This window comes from Amphiprion ocellaris, chromosome 18 (genome assembly GCF_022539595.1).
Source record: "Amphiprion ocellaris isolate individual 3 ecotype Okinawa chromosome 18, ASM2253959v1, whole genome shotgun sequence".
Lineage (NCBI taxonomy): Eukaryota > Metazoa > Chordata > Actinopteri > Pomacentridae > Amphiprion > Amphiprion ocellaris.
The window spans coordinates 15,281,662-15,298,690 of NC_072783.1; the positions used below are offsets into that span (position 1 = coordinate 15,281,662).

The 17,029-nt window shown below is 42.5% G+C and overlaps 1 protein-coding gene and 1 long non-coding RNA gene across 12 annotated transcripts in view; one reads left to right on the top strand and one right to left on the bottom strand.

The window, feature by feature from the left end:
• LOC111572501 (protein shisa-6-like) overlaps window positions 1–5,398 on the bottom strand; it is a 109,281-nt gene extending 103,883 nt beyond the window's left edge. For all 10 annotated transcript variants that reach the window (XM_035950944.2, XM_035950943.2, XM_023276191.3 and 7 more), the window contains exons 1-2: window positions 4,782–5,398; window positions 2,932–3,092 (exon numbers count right to left, since the gene is read on the bottom strand). In XM_035950944.2, the coding sequence (XP_035806837.1) occupies window positions 2,932–3,092; window positions 4,782–5,305 (685 nt within the window). In that variant the 5' untranslated portion in view covers window positions 5,306–5,398. The remainder of the gene's footprint in view (window positions 1–2,931; window positions 3,093–4,781) is intronic.
• Window positions 5,399–5,695: 297 nt separating this feature from the next.
• Window positions 5,696–15,402, top strand: LOC129347405 (uncharacterized). Of its 2 annotated transcripts, XR_008599499.1 has the most exons (6): window positions 5,696–11,045; window positions 11,477–13,516; window positions 13,607–13,762; window positions 14,754–14,812; window positions 14,884–14,946; window positions 15,059–15,402. It is a non-coding gene; the product is annotated as an uncharacterized LOC129347405 (long non-coding RNA). The 2 variants fall into 2 exon arrangements; XR_008599498.1 differs by having other exon boundaries at window positions 11,477–13,762.
• The last annotated feature ends 1,627 nt before the right edge of the window (window positions 15,403–17,029 follow it).

Genomic DNA, 17,029 nt, shown 5'->3' on the forward strand with positions numbered 1-17,029 from the left:
CAAAATTAACAGACTGCTCAAATTCCTTGAGTGCTGTAAAGTCGGAGCTCAGACATATAAAGATGCAAGCAGATTTGAGCATATATTTTAACAGAGTCATTCTGTTGATTCTGATATTAGTATTGCAGTGAACACAGGCTCCATAACTCATATTCCATTTTGCCTATTCTTTTTTGCAGATTTGCTCTATGGGAGAAATATTTTTTTCTTTAGTTTCTGTTGAGTAAACTGTGAGAGAAGAAACACCAGCTCTCCGTGCTACCTGCAAACTATATTTCATCATTCTGTGCATTAAGAAAATGTCAGGGAGAAAACCAAGCAACACTTTTTGAAGAAAAAAAGGCAAATCTTTGCCTGTAGTGTGCGGTAAATAAATCAACTTCATCTGAGGAGAACTGTGGGACAAACTGCATTACGCAGAGAGGCAGTTATTGTTTACTTTAACCAAAGGCGAACTCTGTGTTTACACCCCGACCTAAAAGAGGATATGTGCCCCACAACAACGCAGAGTGGATTCGAATAAAAATAGCAGCACTTGCACTGGTATCATATTATGCTGTCTGTAATGTTTTTGCTTTAGGCTTTTTTTTAAAAAAGAATATGTTGTTCTAAAATGCGTGGAAGTTTTGCAATGAACCAAGGGTACCATGTCGCCACACAAGGCCTGCAATGTGAAAAAAAAAAATCAGCATGTATTTTTAGAAGTGAGCCTAAACAAAGGTCCTGAGGGTAAAAAAAAACATACTTTGGTGAGGACATGACTGTCGCAGAGAGCAACTGGGCTTTGTTACATGCTGAGGATCAAAGGAGAAATGGATGTTATTCCCACTCTTGGCATAAGTTGATAGGATCCTCTTGGGCCCTTTAGCCACTTGTTTTATGAGGTCTCTCCACCTGATTTAAAAGTGTGTCAAAAAGCCTCTGGATGTGAAGTGCCAAACTCAGCAGCGATGGCTCCACCCAAGGACCGTCTCCTCTAAAGGCTTGCCTCTCCATTCTGTGCCAAATGCCCATTTAGGCGCACTTGAATATGCATTTTCTATGAGAGCGAGTGGGCTCCCTCTCCGCAGCACTGCGGAGCTCCCAATTTATATGCACACATTAACCACGCTTTCGCCTGCGCTGTCACTGCCTTTCATGTCCAACCCCATCAGGACTGCTGTGGTCCCTGATGTGAAGGGGTGTGGGGTTTGGCTGGGGTAGACTGAGCAGAGCTGGCCTGAGTTGTGTTTTCTGTACAGTGATTTTGTGTGCAAGCAGGCAAAATTACTCGCAGCCAAGCACAATGACAGATAGACAGATAAAGAGATGCCCGACCCTTAGTGAGTATACATGCATGCAAGTTCATACTGAAGGAAGCCTGCCACATACAGCTGCGCATCAGTCGTGTGCCCTGCATGGCCGGCTAGTGACCATTAGGAATGGACTGATGGGGCGGCAGAGCAGGGGAGGCAGTAAATAAATGAATGCAGACTGCCGTCGTAACAAACACTGAGCTGCAGGAAGAATGTTCCCTGCAAGTATGTGATATATGTCGAAGTGGCAGAAGGAGGCCAAGTTTACATGGCAGACAAAGAGGATGCAAACCCAAATAAAGCTGAGAAAATACACAATCTATTATTTCCAGACAAAGATACACAGAGATTGTTGCTGTCCTGTAGCACAAATCAAACAGGACACCTACATGTTCTGTATCGGATGCTACTGTGGTGTGTGTTTCTGCATTTGATAATGCGGAGCAGGTACTGTACAGGAGGTTTCAGGTCAAAATGATTTTGACAATAGTATGACTAGAGATGGAGATCAATTATATTGTAAGGCTACTGCTTAGTGTGTGTTTAAAGGTCTGTAGGTTCGAAAGGAAGCTTGATCAGGTTCATCAATTAAAGTATGTTTTTCATGACAACAGCTCTGTTTTCAGCTTGTAACAATTCATCACAACCCATTCATCAAAACAGATTTAACACAAGGACTCATCAAGGAATTGTAGTCCTTGAACCAGATCTGAAAATTCAAACAAGTTTGTTTTTGTGACACATCTGGGTTCATGGGTAGGAGGGTGGAGGTAAGCATGGTCATATTTTTTGATTAAAAAAATTAATTTGTGGTTTAAAGAGTTCAGTCAGCATTTTTTTTAAGACAAACCAAAAAGTCATGTAGCAGCAGAGTCTGAATACACACAATCATGTTGATGCTGTAACAATATCAACACTTTTTTTCACACTGTATTTTTCTTTGTCATGCACACTGATGCTTAATGTTGTTCTGTTTTTCTTTCCATCTCAGTGACTCCTATGTAATATTGCATTACTTCTATCTGTGTCGCTCTCCCCAAGTGTCTTTGCCTCTCTCCATCTGATAACACCTGCTTTGCCTGAGAACCTGCAGGTGCTGACTGAGAACCTGGACACTTTTCTTTCATGTGCTTTTTTCGGGCCATATTACCGATTTATGCTCCCTGTCTATTCTCAGAATTGTGGGGTTAAATCAAGCTGTATGCACTGTGTCTGATTCACTGAGTGAGAGGTCATCACTTCCAGCCTGTCAGAGTCTGCAGGGCCGTGCTATCTTGCCAGCCTGTAATTATCTTCACTAGCGGACCCCTCTTTTTTCCCTCAGTCGCTCTCTCCCCTCTCACTCTCTTTGCTTTTGCTTGAATCGGATGATTATAGGATGTTACTATTGGAGATTATACTGCTGAAAGGGTGAGCACAGTGGATGCTCTTTGGAGGGGGACGCAGAATTCTGCATGGAAATAATGAAACGCAAATGCATTACACAAACATGTAGAGAGGGATGGAGGCAAAGAGTTAAACTACTGAAATCTGCCTTTAAGCTATATTTGACCAACAGTCATGACACGTAAACTAGTGGATGCTTGTGAAGCTTTAGAGTGTTCAGCTCTGAGCGGAGTGAGAGGAGAGCTCTTACCGTGGTTGGATTTGGAGGCGTGAACAGGGGTGTAGTGGTTCTTGGACGAGGTTCTGACTGGTGTGTTGTCTTTGGGTGAGCCGTTCATCGCAGCAAAGTTCTCACAGTCATATTGAGATATGGGGATGGGCCCCTGCTGCCTCAGGATGTCTGCAAGGGCCCTGGAATCAAAGACACAAGAAAACCAAGGGCAACTGTTAATACTACACCAGAAGGATGTTGTCGCTCTTTGTACAGATTGTCTCTGTGAAAGTGCAGTTTTACTGAGTCAAAAATGTAGTGATAGCACGCCTGTTTTCTGCTCGCCAAATGGGTGCTAATTGTGAAGACACTGTTGTGCCATTATGGGTAATTCAGAGCTGATCTGATTCTTGTTCTTCTTCTACTTCTCTCACTTCACTTTTACATCTGGGAACACGACGAATGTTCATTTGCAAGAGAAACAACGTTGGATGTGTGAGTATCTCGCCTAATTGGGTTGAATTTGAATGTTTTTCAGACTGCACCAGGTGCATATGGAAGGATGAAGCCCTAGAGGGGGGTGGTGGGGGAAGAGGGAAGTGGAAAAGCGAGAGAGAAGCAATCATGATGAAAGAAAGTTCAAAAAAATGTTTGTTTGCTTTTTCTGGCATCGCTTTAAAAAAAAGCAAATTGAATGACTTTTACAGCACTGCATCAGCTCAAAGCTTTTGTACGACCGATGTAGCAGCAGTGTAACCTTTGCTTTTAAATTAATATTTTAGCTTCACCCCCACTCCCTTCCTGTTCCTTACTGAATGTGCAGCAGTGCATGCATGTCACACGACCTTGATACAGCCCCGACATTAACACTATCCATTATTCACAGTCTTAAGATTGCTCAAGTGTTGAATAATGCATACATGCACAAAAAACTATTCAATCTTGAGGAAATAATGTGTGTCAGCATTTGTTCACTGATGTGGCTACAGTCTACAACATGTGGTCCACTCATGGATGATGATTCTCATATGGTCAAGCCCCAGGTAAACGTAGGAGCCAGTTGAGGAGGTGAGAGGCTACCATTCACCATGGTACCACATTATTTCAGTCATAATCCCCATCTGAACACACCAGACAGCCATGTGCCAATGTGCACTGGGTGGAGGTGAGGGCGGAGGTTTGGGTCGTGGTGAAATATCATGTCTGACAGCTGGCTGCCTCGACTTGATTCCTCTCGAGCCAAAATATCTGGGCTAGTGCTAGACTCACACAAGGGGATATCTTTTGATTTGAACCTTTCTCGGAGATCTGAAGCTCTGATCTGCAACATGAACATCGAGTATGAATGTTGGGCATCGGTCCTGCTTCCTCCCACACATAGCAGATGCACTCTCTCTTCATAAGCACCAACCTACTACAATCACTGTAATAGCTCTCTTTCAACTTCTCTGTAATTATTTTAGGCTTTCATTCTTTGGGATTTAACATCTGCTGCTAGTCTGATATAATCTGATCTGAAAGATGCTGGCTTTAGATAACAACCTGTTAATTAAGTTAAACACTCTGCCAGCCTCATTGCCACTTCAGGATTTCTGATACAGAGAAAGAAAACACAGACTGGATGCTGGTATAATGAAAATGACTGTATTTGACATGAGGAGCAGCTTGTTTCTTTGACCTTTGATCCTTGTCTGGTCTATGTGTGTCTATGTGTCCAGTTAAAGTCTACACATAATGAAGCAAACTCTGAGTTCTCACTATGGGTCGGTGTTTCTCTATGTTGCTAAGAAGCGGGGGATATCAAGAGGAGAGAGAAGATAAGCTAACCTGTACTGACAAGCCTTCTAACTTGTCACTGTGTGATTATAAACAGTCCTCATCCCACTCACCTGTGTATATTCATTTCCTGAGGCGGCTCTGTGGCTTTGTCATATGCAACTTTGACCGAGACTCCCAGCACTATGATGAAGGCTATGATCCCACAGGTGATATAGACCGCTGTGTTGGTCTGATCCATGCTCGGATCGTAGGTTACCCCGGTCGGGATGGGTGACGGGGCAGGCGTCTGCACCCAATCCGGGCTTTGGTAGTTCCTGCAGGCTTCCTGATTCAGCCGGTCCTTCTTGTACTCGCAGCAAAAGCGCAGGTAGCACGTTCCGCAGCAGTATCGGTGGTCCGTGTTGTTGCACTCGAACATTTTGTCGTACTGGCCGCTCACGTCATAGTAGCCCCGGCAGGTGTCGTGATTGCTGGCGGCCGGCGGCTGCGGGGTCTTATGCGGGACCACCGTGGGCACCGGGGTGGCTTTGGGCTTCTTGGGCCCCGGTTTGGGTTTTTTACCGCCCGTAGCAGCGCCCAGGACGCACAGCGGGTCCAGGTATATAAGCAGCAATAAAAGGTGCCTTATCCCCATTGTAGTGCGAAGAACTCTTCAAGTCTAATGCGCTGGCTAAGACACTTCAACTCTGGTTAAACATGCAACGCTTCAGTCTTGGGTAAGTTCACCCACCGAGTCTTCCCCTACTCGCTCAGTGTCCTGTGTAGTCGTCATGCTGAATGCAACTCAGTGTGGACTGCTGTCAAGGGCATTCTCTGCTGTTATTGTTACGCAGTGGAAGCACTAAAGTCCATTGCGAGCCATCTGAGAGCCGTGGCAGGAGAACATCATATCCTGACCGGGGCGGGAGCAGTTGGATGCCGGGGCTCGGTGCGCTCTCCCCGGACTGAGCTGTGTGCCGGAGCCGCGGTGCGTCGCTATCCAAGGTGCTGATTCCTGGACACCCTGTCAGTTCTGCTGAAGACGTTAGGCTGCATGGAACAAATAAGTCAAATGAGCTCATTAGGTATTATTCTCACGTAAGAGACACGTCATTAATTAATTAGCAATCCAAATAACTTGACAGATTATAGAATTTATTTTTGCGCGACATGTTAAACTTGGTAACACGACACTCACACAGCGCAATATCTTCCATATGAATGTGGCAGCCTGTGTTATCTTTATGCTAAGCATCACACTGTACCATTGCAGTACTTAACAGGCTAATGGAGGATTTCTGTTCATGTTTTCAAGGAAAATTTAAGTGAAGTTAATGCATTTGAATTTTCTGCATATAATAAGTGTGCAGTATTGAGAGTGGAAGTGTGAGAAGCCAGCCTACCTCTTTTAGGATAACCGCTGGGGAGCTGCTCTGTGTCTGAATCTCCGAAAGTGAGGAGAATATCAGAGCTGAGAGACCCCCTCCCCCTCTCCTCTCTCTCTCCCCTCTCTCTCTGCTTCTTCTCTCCTCCTTCTCAGCTTTCTCCCTCCCTCCGTCTCTTACATCACTTTGATGCTGGCGTCAGAACTCAGCCAAGTATCGGTAAATTGCAGCCTTCCTCCTTTCTTGTCTACCTCCTCCTCCATCCAAGCAAGAAGGAAAACATGCCTGGTTATTGGCATCAACACTTCTAAATTAAATGGCTAAACAGACCTCTGTTTGCAGAACATGCATGCTGGCTATCTATGGCAGACACCTCACTCTCGGTTTTTATGTTTATTTGCATTCACAATCTTCTTCACAATCCTCCGACCTGTATAGCTTGTCTGTACAGGTCGGATTTTGCAGCTGCATCTCTGCAAACAAGCATCGTTTTCAAGATGAAACAGTAACTGGTTGTTCTCTCTCTGTTAATACAGTCATTATTTCAGATAAAGTCATTCATGTTGGGTCTGTAGCCAACACGTGGTACCTGCAGGATTATGGAGAAGTGGTAGGGCTGAATTATCACTGTGTTTCAACACTGACATGAACTGAGGCTGTGTGTCACTCCTACACACAGCTCTGTCCCTTTGTCCCTCTGCAGCCCTCTACACCCAATGGCCACGAATGAAAACTACATAGGTCTCCAAATAAAAACGCTCAATAATGAACACACAAGCATGCAGTCAGATCAGGGGGTACAGAGTGTGCTTCTAATGAAAACCTGCACACATTGTTGTCAGTGCCACTTGGTGGGAGAACACTGAGTTAATGCTGCACACCATATTTTCACCCAACACTGTCTGATCTCAAACTGCCAAGGGTGTCTTGACAGCTGCAGCTACAGAGAGGTGTGGAAGCTGCGGGGTAAGAGAGCAGCTTCAAATTGCAATTACCCTCTTTGGATGGGAACACGATGAGAATGCAGCACCTTGTTTATGACAGGCAGGAGACTGAAATGATGCAGGCCAATAGAGCATGAATAAAGATTAGAGAGAAGAGTGTTGTAAGATAGCCAGATAGAGGAGACAAAAAAAAGTAAATTGGAGGAATTATGTTTCGATCCATCTATACATGCCGAACATTTGATTACATGTGTCTGTTGCAGACATTGTTAAGTATGATTGTGTTTGTAGCATTGCCTTTAAACTATATTTACAAAAAAAAAGAAACACTCTCCAGCTTATGGGTACACGGTTTTTAACAAGATTTTTCCATCTCAGTGGAAAGATTTAGCGAGCCACAAGACCTAAGTAGGGCTACACAGTGGCTTGGTAGTTAGCACTTTCTCCTTGCAGCTAGAAGATCCCCAGTTCACATCCCCACCTTCCTGGGATCCTTCTGCATGGAGTTTGCATGTTCTCCCTGTAAACATGTGTGGGTTTTCTCCGGGTACTCCGGCTTCTTCCCATAGTCGAAAAACATGCTCAGGTTAGTTTGTAACTCTAAATTGTCGATAGGTGTGAATGTGAGTGCTCTTGTTTGTCTCTATGTGATAGACTCGTGACCTGTCCAGGGGATCCCATGCTTTCACCCTAAGTCAGCTGGGATAGACCTTGTGACCCTAATGAGGATTAAGTGGTGTATAGATAATGGATGGATGGAAGACCTAACTAAAATGTACAGATTTTCACTATCAACACAACAAAATAGAAAAAAAGTCTCACTTGAGTAGCAAGCTTTAGCCACAGACAGTGCACAGACTAATGATGGTATATCCCTGATTTTGAAAAAAAAAAAAGTGCTTGTAGCAGACCGGGCCATTGCTACTGAAAGAAACTAGGCTGGATCTCTCACGCTTCATAAAATCTATAGATCTTCTTCAAGCTACTTTTTAATTCAAACTTTTCTAAAAAAAAAGTTGTCCAATCTGCATTTGGAAAACAGCAACATTTTTGAGGAGTTTCAGTCTTGGTTTCAGATGCACTACAGCACTGCTCAGAGTGAGTAATGACGCAGCTGGACGTCAGCACAGCCTCCGACACAGTTCAACATAGCATCCTGCTCAGCAGAGTGACACAGTGGGTGGGGATATCTGGGCTGGTTTTGGTTGGTTCACATCATATCTGTCAATTAGGAAGTTCTGTGTATTTGTCAACAATCATTTCTTATTTTCCTTTGTTCATTATGGTGTGCAACAGTGTAGGTTATATTCTTCAGTTGAACCCAAAGAAAACCAAAATTCTTGCTTTTGGATCAAAGCACATGGCTAAACAGATTGCCATATCAGCAGACTTTGTTTTACATCATATCAGGCCTGTGGTAAATAATGTTGGTACCTGGTTTGATAGTAATCAAAGTTTTGAGCAGCACAACGCTAAGCTTAGGCAATCATGTTTTTACTATTTAAAAAAAAAAAGATTTCAGAAATGTGGACTATTTGAACTTTTAAAGAAACTGAGATCATTTTACACATTTTTATTCTGTCATGCTTGGCTTAATATAACAGTTTTATCACCTGCCTGAAAAGGGAAAAAAAATCTGTTGACACTAGTTAATTCAGAACTTGCCTGCCAGGCTTTTAACAAGAACAAAGAAACACAAGAACATCACTCCTGTTTTAGCCTCATTACACTAATTCCTAAGATGTTTTAGGATAGATTTTACTCATCTTTCAGCCCGTCATTGGCTCTCTCCTGGTTATATCTCTGACCTTTTAGCACCATATGCACCAGTACACACTCTGACATCCTCAAGCAGAGCTCTTTTATCTGTTCCAGGTGCCTGACTTAAAACTAAAAGGGACAGAGTGTTTGCAGTTGGGCCCTGAGGCTCTCGAACAATCTGCCCAAATAAATCAGGTCAGCTGAGTTAGTCAGTTTTGATCCCTTTTTAGTCCCTCCTTAAAACATAGTTTTGTCCTTTCCTGGTTTTATTAGAATTTTCATTTCCTTTAAACTTCTTTTTTTCCCATCAATAGTGTAACTACGCCTTTCAACGGTGTGTTGGTTTTATTCATCATGTGGGGTTTTTATCTTTTATTTACCATTGTCTTTTTTATTGCTTTATGAAGCACTTTGTAACCTGGATTGTGAAAAATGTTTTGTAAAAAAGATTATTATTGTTATTTCACAAGCAGACTGTGGCAGATATATGAGCAAGATGATCAAAGCTTGAGGCGCAATACTATGACCATATGGCACATCGCATCTGTATGCATAGTGCATGCAACAGCATGTACTTTGCAACCTGTATTGAAAGGAAAATAATATTTGGAAAGCAGGGTACCTTTGAGGACTGTGTGACTCATCATGTTTATTTAACCCCTTTCTGGAGCATACCCCGGATGGAATCCAGCAAAGACAGTTTGTTTTCCTGTGAAAAAAATTTGCTTATTACAGTTTTTCTCAGTCATTTTGTTGCATTACTCAAATCATCATTCACATCTGCAGAACAGTAAGTGCAAAACATTCTTACAAACAACACCTGCAAAAATGTGTAGCTTCTTCAAACTCCTTAGTTTATCTCTGAGAAATAAATATTTATGAACATGTCAGAATGACAAATCTGCATGCTACTGTGAACAAATAAGATGCTTAAAATATTTCAGACCATTTTAACTGAACTATGTGTCCTCTGGGAGTGCTTTATTTTTTATGTGGCTAAGCATTTATCAGCTTCAACTGTACAGAGTTTCACATTACTGTATGTGGGAGATGGATTACAAGAGAAAGGACAGGATTCACATTTAGGCATTTGTTGTTTGTACTGTAATTTGTTGGCAGATCGGGCCATTGTGATACAGACGGCACTGCATCGTACAAAGGAAACAAATAACAGCAGATGACTGCAGAGACTGGATAAGACAATCCAAAAGATTCCTTCTGTGCTGCAATTCAAGAAAACATATCCACAGTGATGTGAATAAGCATCTGTGCCCTGACAGACAGGAACATTAAGAGGTGTATAAACACTGCACTCTAATTCTTCATACAGAGCTCCATATACAGCTCTGCCTGAGGGGTGAGCTTTATGTTTGCATAGTCTGATTTTATTTTTTGTTTTTACTTAGTACTAACCACTATTGCAAAGCAGGCTCGACCTTTTGTTTTCTGCAGTGCAGAGACATGGTCATGTCAGGATGCATCTTCTAAAATAATCAAATAAAAATGTACACAAAATATGCTTGACAGATTTTGAACACTGGCTCAGCCATTTTGTCTGTAACAACTTTTGCAATTAACCACATGTTTTGGGGGTTATGGGTGTTTAACAAAGAAGCAATATACTACATTTTGATCACCATAACATAAGCAGAGATTACATCAGAAACAGCAGACAGTTGTGCAATACCAAAGCATTTTCTCCAAAGAATGAGAAATCGCTTTTATGTTGCGCATTACATGATGTGTGGGCTGAACAGCTGGGGTCCGTTTCACAAAGCAGGTTCAACAAACTCTGAATGTAACCCTGAACTCTGAGTTGATCTACTCTGAGACAGGAAACTCTGAGTTTTCGGTTCCAAAACGGCTGATTTGAGTTGGTTTAATCAACTTGGAGTAGTTTCACCTGGAGTTAAACGCGTGCACAACTATAAAACGCCAGTATCAATGGAGCGCCGATTCGAAGAGTCACCATGTGTGCTGGACCCATCAGCAACTTGGACCATGCAGTATTAGTATTGTTTCTTTTCATTTCAAACAAATAGTCACGCACACAGTTTTGGTTAAAAAATGTTTATTTAGCTTCTTTGATTTACATTGTGATGGTGTTATCAATTTGAGTGCACGCATTTTGGTTACATTTAGTCATAAGTTCAACAAATTGGCTTAAATTTTTATTTCACTGTACCTTTGTCTCTGTTGCTCTGCATGCTGCTGAGGTCCTGGCAAAGGGGAGAGGTGGAGTTTAAGGCAGCCTTTTATGCTGGCAGTCAGGAACTGGAAGGCTCCAACTCCCAGTGCTGTGAAGGTGAGTGCTGAAGTGCAGAGGCTTCAAGAAAAGCAGCATATGTGCATTTGTTTGAGTTTTGGGGTGGTGTTGTTTAATATGTATAGGTATTTGTATTATGTCTTTATTATGGCAATTGTGTTTATTTTGGGGTTTTTATGGTGTGAGGAATAGGTCTCTTCCCTCTTTGTGTGTTTGTAGGCTAGCCCATGTGAATATATACCCCTTCTTTTGCGTCATTTGGTAGGTCAGGTTTGTTCAGTTTACATGTATGTTGATATTATTGTTTTGTTGACCTCATTTTATTTAAAGGGCCCAGAATTAGAATTTCTGTTGATACTTTTTCTTTGATGTATTTTAATCTTTTGCAATCTTGAGTACTCTATGGACAGCTACCTTTGGCAAAATAAAGCCTTAAAAAGTTTGAAATTTTCTCTTGTGTCCCTGCTTAGCTGCTTGGTCCCTAACAATTGGTGGCAGCGGTGGGATCATTCAGTATAGGACACAGGAAGAATAGAAAATGCAGCGAGGAGGAGTAAAAGGAGGAGGGAGCAGACCTGAAATGGAGGCCCAAGCAGATGGTGAGGCAGAAGAAGGTGAGGTTACTGGTGGAGCCACTGACACATGGGGGGTGAAGATAAAGGAGAACCTACCATTGCAAACCTTACCAACATTCTTCGTGCCCACATGGGGCAGCAGCAAGCATGTGAAGCTAGGTGGGAACAGGAAATGAGACGCCAAGAGCAGAGGTTCAAGACACTTCAACACAAATTTAGCCTTCTGTAATTGGAGGTGCAAGCATGAACAACGCCAGAGCCATCTCTCCCAGGCCAGAGTTCTTATGGTGATGTAGAAGTGGTCGACTCTCCAGTACAGACAGCTTCTTCATCAGTGCTCCACCACCAGAGTAACTCTCAGTATGGTCAGTATCACTTTTCTAAAGAGCCTAAACTACAAAAATTAACTGAATCGGATGACATTGAGCATTTTCTTATAAACTTTGAAAGAATATCGGTGTCTTGTCGCTGGCCGAAAATAGACTGGGGTTTCCGTCTTATCCCATTATTGACTGGTAAAGCTAGAAGTGCCTATATACACATGGATGTTGATGATGATTCTCTCAACTATGACAAAGTTAAATGTGCCATTCTCAAAAAATATGATATTAATCCTGAAACATACCGCCAAGCATTCAGGTCCCTTAATGTGGAGCCCGAGGAAACCCCCAAAGAGCTGTATGTGAGACTTACAGAGCTTTACGGGAAGTGGGTTCAACCCAAGGATAAAAGTGTTGATGAAATTGGTGAAATCATTATTCTTGAGCAATATTCACGAATGCTGTCTCCTGAGCTCCAGATTTGGATCAAAGAGCAAGTCTGCAGCAAGAAGATGCAAGTCTAGCAGATTGCTTTGAGAGAGCAAAGGAGTGTGAAGCTGGAGCTGATGTGAAAAAAGGCTTTGAGGACAGTTATGTGCTACAGAATGGTATCCTTTACCGTCAACATAGGTCAGGCAGACAGCTGATGGTTCCTAAAGTAGCCCGAGAAGCAATGCTTGCTTTAGGCCATGCTATTCCTTTGGCTGGCCACCTCAGGAAACATAAAACAACAGCTCGTGTAAAACGTCATTTTCACTGGCCTGGATTACGTAAAGACATAGCTCAATTCTGTCGGAGTTGCCTTCAGTGTCAGCAAACATCGGCCAAACGTCCAACCAGAGCACCTCTCCAGCCTCTTCCAGTGGTCAGTACACCATTTGAACGCCTTGGAATGGACATTGTCGGGCCTGTAGAAAGGAGCAAGTCAGGAAACAGATTTATGCTTGTAATTACTGATTATGCTACAAAATACCCAGAGGTGTTTCCCCTGTAATCGGTCAAAGCAAAGCCTGTAGCATTCTGTCTTGTCCAGTTGTTTTCAAGGGTTGGGTTTCCCCTGGAGATTCTCACTGACCAGGGTACCAATTTCATGTCAAAGTTGCTTAAAGATGTGTACCAACTGCTAGGAATCAGAAGTTTGAGAACTACTCCATATCATTCACAAACGGATGGGTTGACTGAGCAGTTTAACCAGACACTCAAGCAGATGTTGCGTAAGTTTGTTGATGACACTGGCTCAGACTGGGACCAGTGGCTTCCTTATTTATTGTTTGCTTACAGAGAAGTACTGCAAGCTTCTACTGGATTTTTACCCTTCGAGTTGCTCTTTGGTCATGAGGTAAGGGGACCTCTAACCCTCCTGAAAGAGATATGGGAGGGAAAGCAGGGAAGTAAAGAGCCCAGTAATGTTTTTTCTTATGTTCTTCAGATGCGAGAAAAACTGGAGAAAACGACTGAACTTGCACGGGAACACATGGCAGCTGCCCAGCTTAAGCAAAAGGCGTGGTATGACCAGTCAGCAAGAGAGAGGAGTTTTGAGTCTGGCCGGAAAGTGCTAGTGATGCTCCCTACAGAGGAGAGCAAGCTGCTGGCTAAGTGGCAAAGACCTTTTGAGGTAAAGAGGAAAATTAGTTCAACTACATATGAGATCTCCACACCAGGTCAGAGCGGTCCCATTCAAGTCTTGCATGTCAACCTGCTGAAGGAGTGGATTCCAAGGAGGGTGGAGGAGGCTGTGGAGAAACCCAGTGTGCTGCTCATCTGAAGTGTGGGGGATGAAGAAGTGGAAGAGCAATATTTGCCAGTCCCTGCCCCTGCAGTTCCCAACATGGACCATCTCTCAGAGGCTCAGCAGTCACAGGTGAGGTCTCTTTGTATGCCAGCTGTCTTTCAGTAAAATCCTGGCTGTACATCACTGGTACAGCATGACATTAAGCGGTGTATAGATAATGGATGGATGGATATCCATTCTAGTTCACGTTCTTCTCCCAATGCTACGGTGGCCGAGAGGTGCAAACCAAATTTACATAATGCAAAACACTTTTACAACCTCCAAGACAAATTTACAAACGACAAAACACTTTTACAAGTCCAAAAACACTTTTACAAGTCTGAAAACACTTTTACAAATCCAAATGTAACCGGAAAGGAAATGTCCCAACTCCAGGGTTGAACCGGAAGTGATGAGGAGGAGTGGCTAATGCACTCTGTCGGTCTGATCTGCGCCATTTAAACACTCTAAAGACCGACCACACGAAAAGCAAAACCGCATCAATCGGTTCATATGTTCCCCACAAAATGGGCAAAACATCACCCGCTCGCTTGGTTCACCATCAACAACAACCCCGTTCAACCCCGGAGTCAGCACTGGATGAAAGATGAAGGGCCTGTCAAGAGCCCAGAAACTCACTGACCTTTTATACACACACACTGATTACAAGCAAATAGATCACAGGTGAGGATGGTTACCTTTAGTAGCCATTCAAACCCGTTTGTGTCAACTTGTGTGCCTGTTATCAGGCCAAACCTCCAGGGAATGTAAACTTTTGCTCAGGGCCATTTGGGTACTTTCTATTGTCATTATAATTTAAAAAGAATAAACACAGTTGTTTGATAATAAAAAATTATAGCACAACACTAACCATGAGTGAAAGACAGGTTTTTGTGTTATCATTCATGTTCTCTTAAACTTATGAGCACAACTGTATATATATATATATATATATATATATATATATATATATATATATATATATATATATATATATATATATATATATATATATATATATATATATATATATATTATTTTTTTAAAGGCATATTCATATTCTTTTCTTTTGGCCCAACAGATTCTGATGGTACTATCTGCCTGGTGGAGCCCCTTCACACCACAACAGACCTTGTAACTGTAAGTAGGCAATACTCCAAAGATTTTGCCAAATGGTAGTTTAAGTCTACTGAAACATTTCACTCATCTAGAATGAAGAGGATGAAACTGTGTCTGCTGCCTTTACAGAGGGGGATCCAGAAAGGCATCTAGAGGTATGTTACTGATAGTTCTCTTCCCATTCACATTTCTTAACATTCTGGTGGAATATAGAGTGTGACATTTAGCCTACACTGAAGTATTGCACATTCTCATCCTTTTTAACAGAGCATGGCTGGACAGCAGCAGGATGCTTCCTCAACTTCCACTGCACAGATTGACACAGTGAGATGGATGTTCAGTAAACACCAGAGGTTCAGTCCTTGGAATTCATGTGCAACTGTATAATTTAATGTCCTCTATGTATTCCCAGTTATCAGTAAAACAAATTTACAAAATGCACTTGCTGAAAAAAAAAATCCAGAAAACGGATAAAGAAATGCAATAGTTTAGCCAGATTAGGAGGGTAGATCTGGAAATTGAAATACTGGAGCACAAGTTAGAGGTGGGTGCAGGTCACAGGTGAATTATGTTAACTACTGGAACATGAACTAAACTAGCTCTTTTATTTTTAGGAAATAAAGAAGACCAAATGAAATGTGTATCATGTCTTTATTTGACTGCTGTGGTGTTGATGATGGGACTTAAACTCTAAAGTGATTATGGCATATGATGTCTCTGACTGCTCTGCTGTCCTGGATAGCTGGCAGGTGGATGAGGTCATCATCTGGGTCTTCAGTTTGTAGGGCAGAGTGTTGCTCTCCTCTAATAGTGGTAATATTATGAAGAACAACACATGCAACAGTAATATCCCAGGCCTCTCAGGGGTCACCCTGAGGTGATGTAGACACTGGAAACGGGCTTTCAGCAGACCTATGGTCATCTCCACCTGGGCTCTCATCCTGCAGTTAGCCTGGTTGAAGTTCTGTTGGGGGTCTGGTTCAGGGTCAGGGTATGGGGTCATCAGCCTAGGTTGGCATGGTAACCCTTGTCACCCAGCAGAAGGCCATCAAACTCTCCTGTAATGTATCATGGATACATTAGAGTATATTAAAGGAGGGAGAGAAGTGAATTATATTTTGAAAATCTTTAGGCTTCTTCCCACGTTACAGTCTGTTGCTCAGGTTAGACTCTCTATAAATCCTTGAGTCATAAACAGACCCAGGCCACTTGGCCTCCACATTAGAAATGATGTATGCAGCATCACATATGATCTTGACAGTGAATGACAGATGTTGAACTATGATGCAGTCTTTAACATTTTGAAACCTTAATCAATCTACCTGTAGCCTACCTGCACATTAATGCTGTAAATAGACTTCCTATTCACATAATCAGCTTCACTATGTGATGGAGCTGTGATGGGGATGTGTGTGCCATCTATGCAGCCAATCACTTGGAAATCCTAAAAGAAATTAAAATTACTAACCCCAGTTTGAGGTTGCAGCACAATGTCATTAACACAATATGATTTTTTAATTTAACAGATCTCTACATCATTGACCTGCAATCCTGTGGAACTCCTCCTTGATGGCTCTGACAGGTTTATGTCCAGGGAAAACCACAAAGATGAGTAAAAGTTGTTTCAGGGACAGGCACACTTTTCTGACCGTCCTGCATACAGTTGCCTTACTGAAGTGCTCTGCATCTCCAACATTATACAAAAAACTTCCATTTGCAAAGAACCGCAGCCCAACACATAATATCTGCTGGGATGTGAGAGCATGACTGCGGTTGGTCATGTTGCAAATGTAAGGACGGATTAGGTTAAATGTAGATTATGGACTGTGACGTGAAACGGTACCGCTCTAAAAGATAATTGTCCAGAAATGCGAGAACATCTACGCATGGTCTGATAACAATCTCCCGATGAATACTTAATTCTCTGCCCAGTAATGCTGCTCCTTCATCCACTGGATCGTTAACGAAAGGACATGCCATTTTGACAGACGGCAGAACTAGGGTACACCAAAACTCGCCAGCTGACTGAATGAATGAATGAGGAAATCAAATAGCGTGTGTGACTGAAGGAGGGCAGAGACAGAGAGAAACTTGAGGTTTACTGAGATAAACCTGGTCCCGATCAGGTTAGATTCAAAGAGTCTGTTACTACGGTAACTGACCGAGAGTTTAAGTTACCTCTCTTTGTGAAACAGGCTATAAGTTACTCCTCTTTCTCTGGTTTGAGTTACCTCCCTC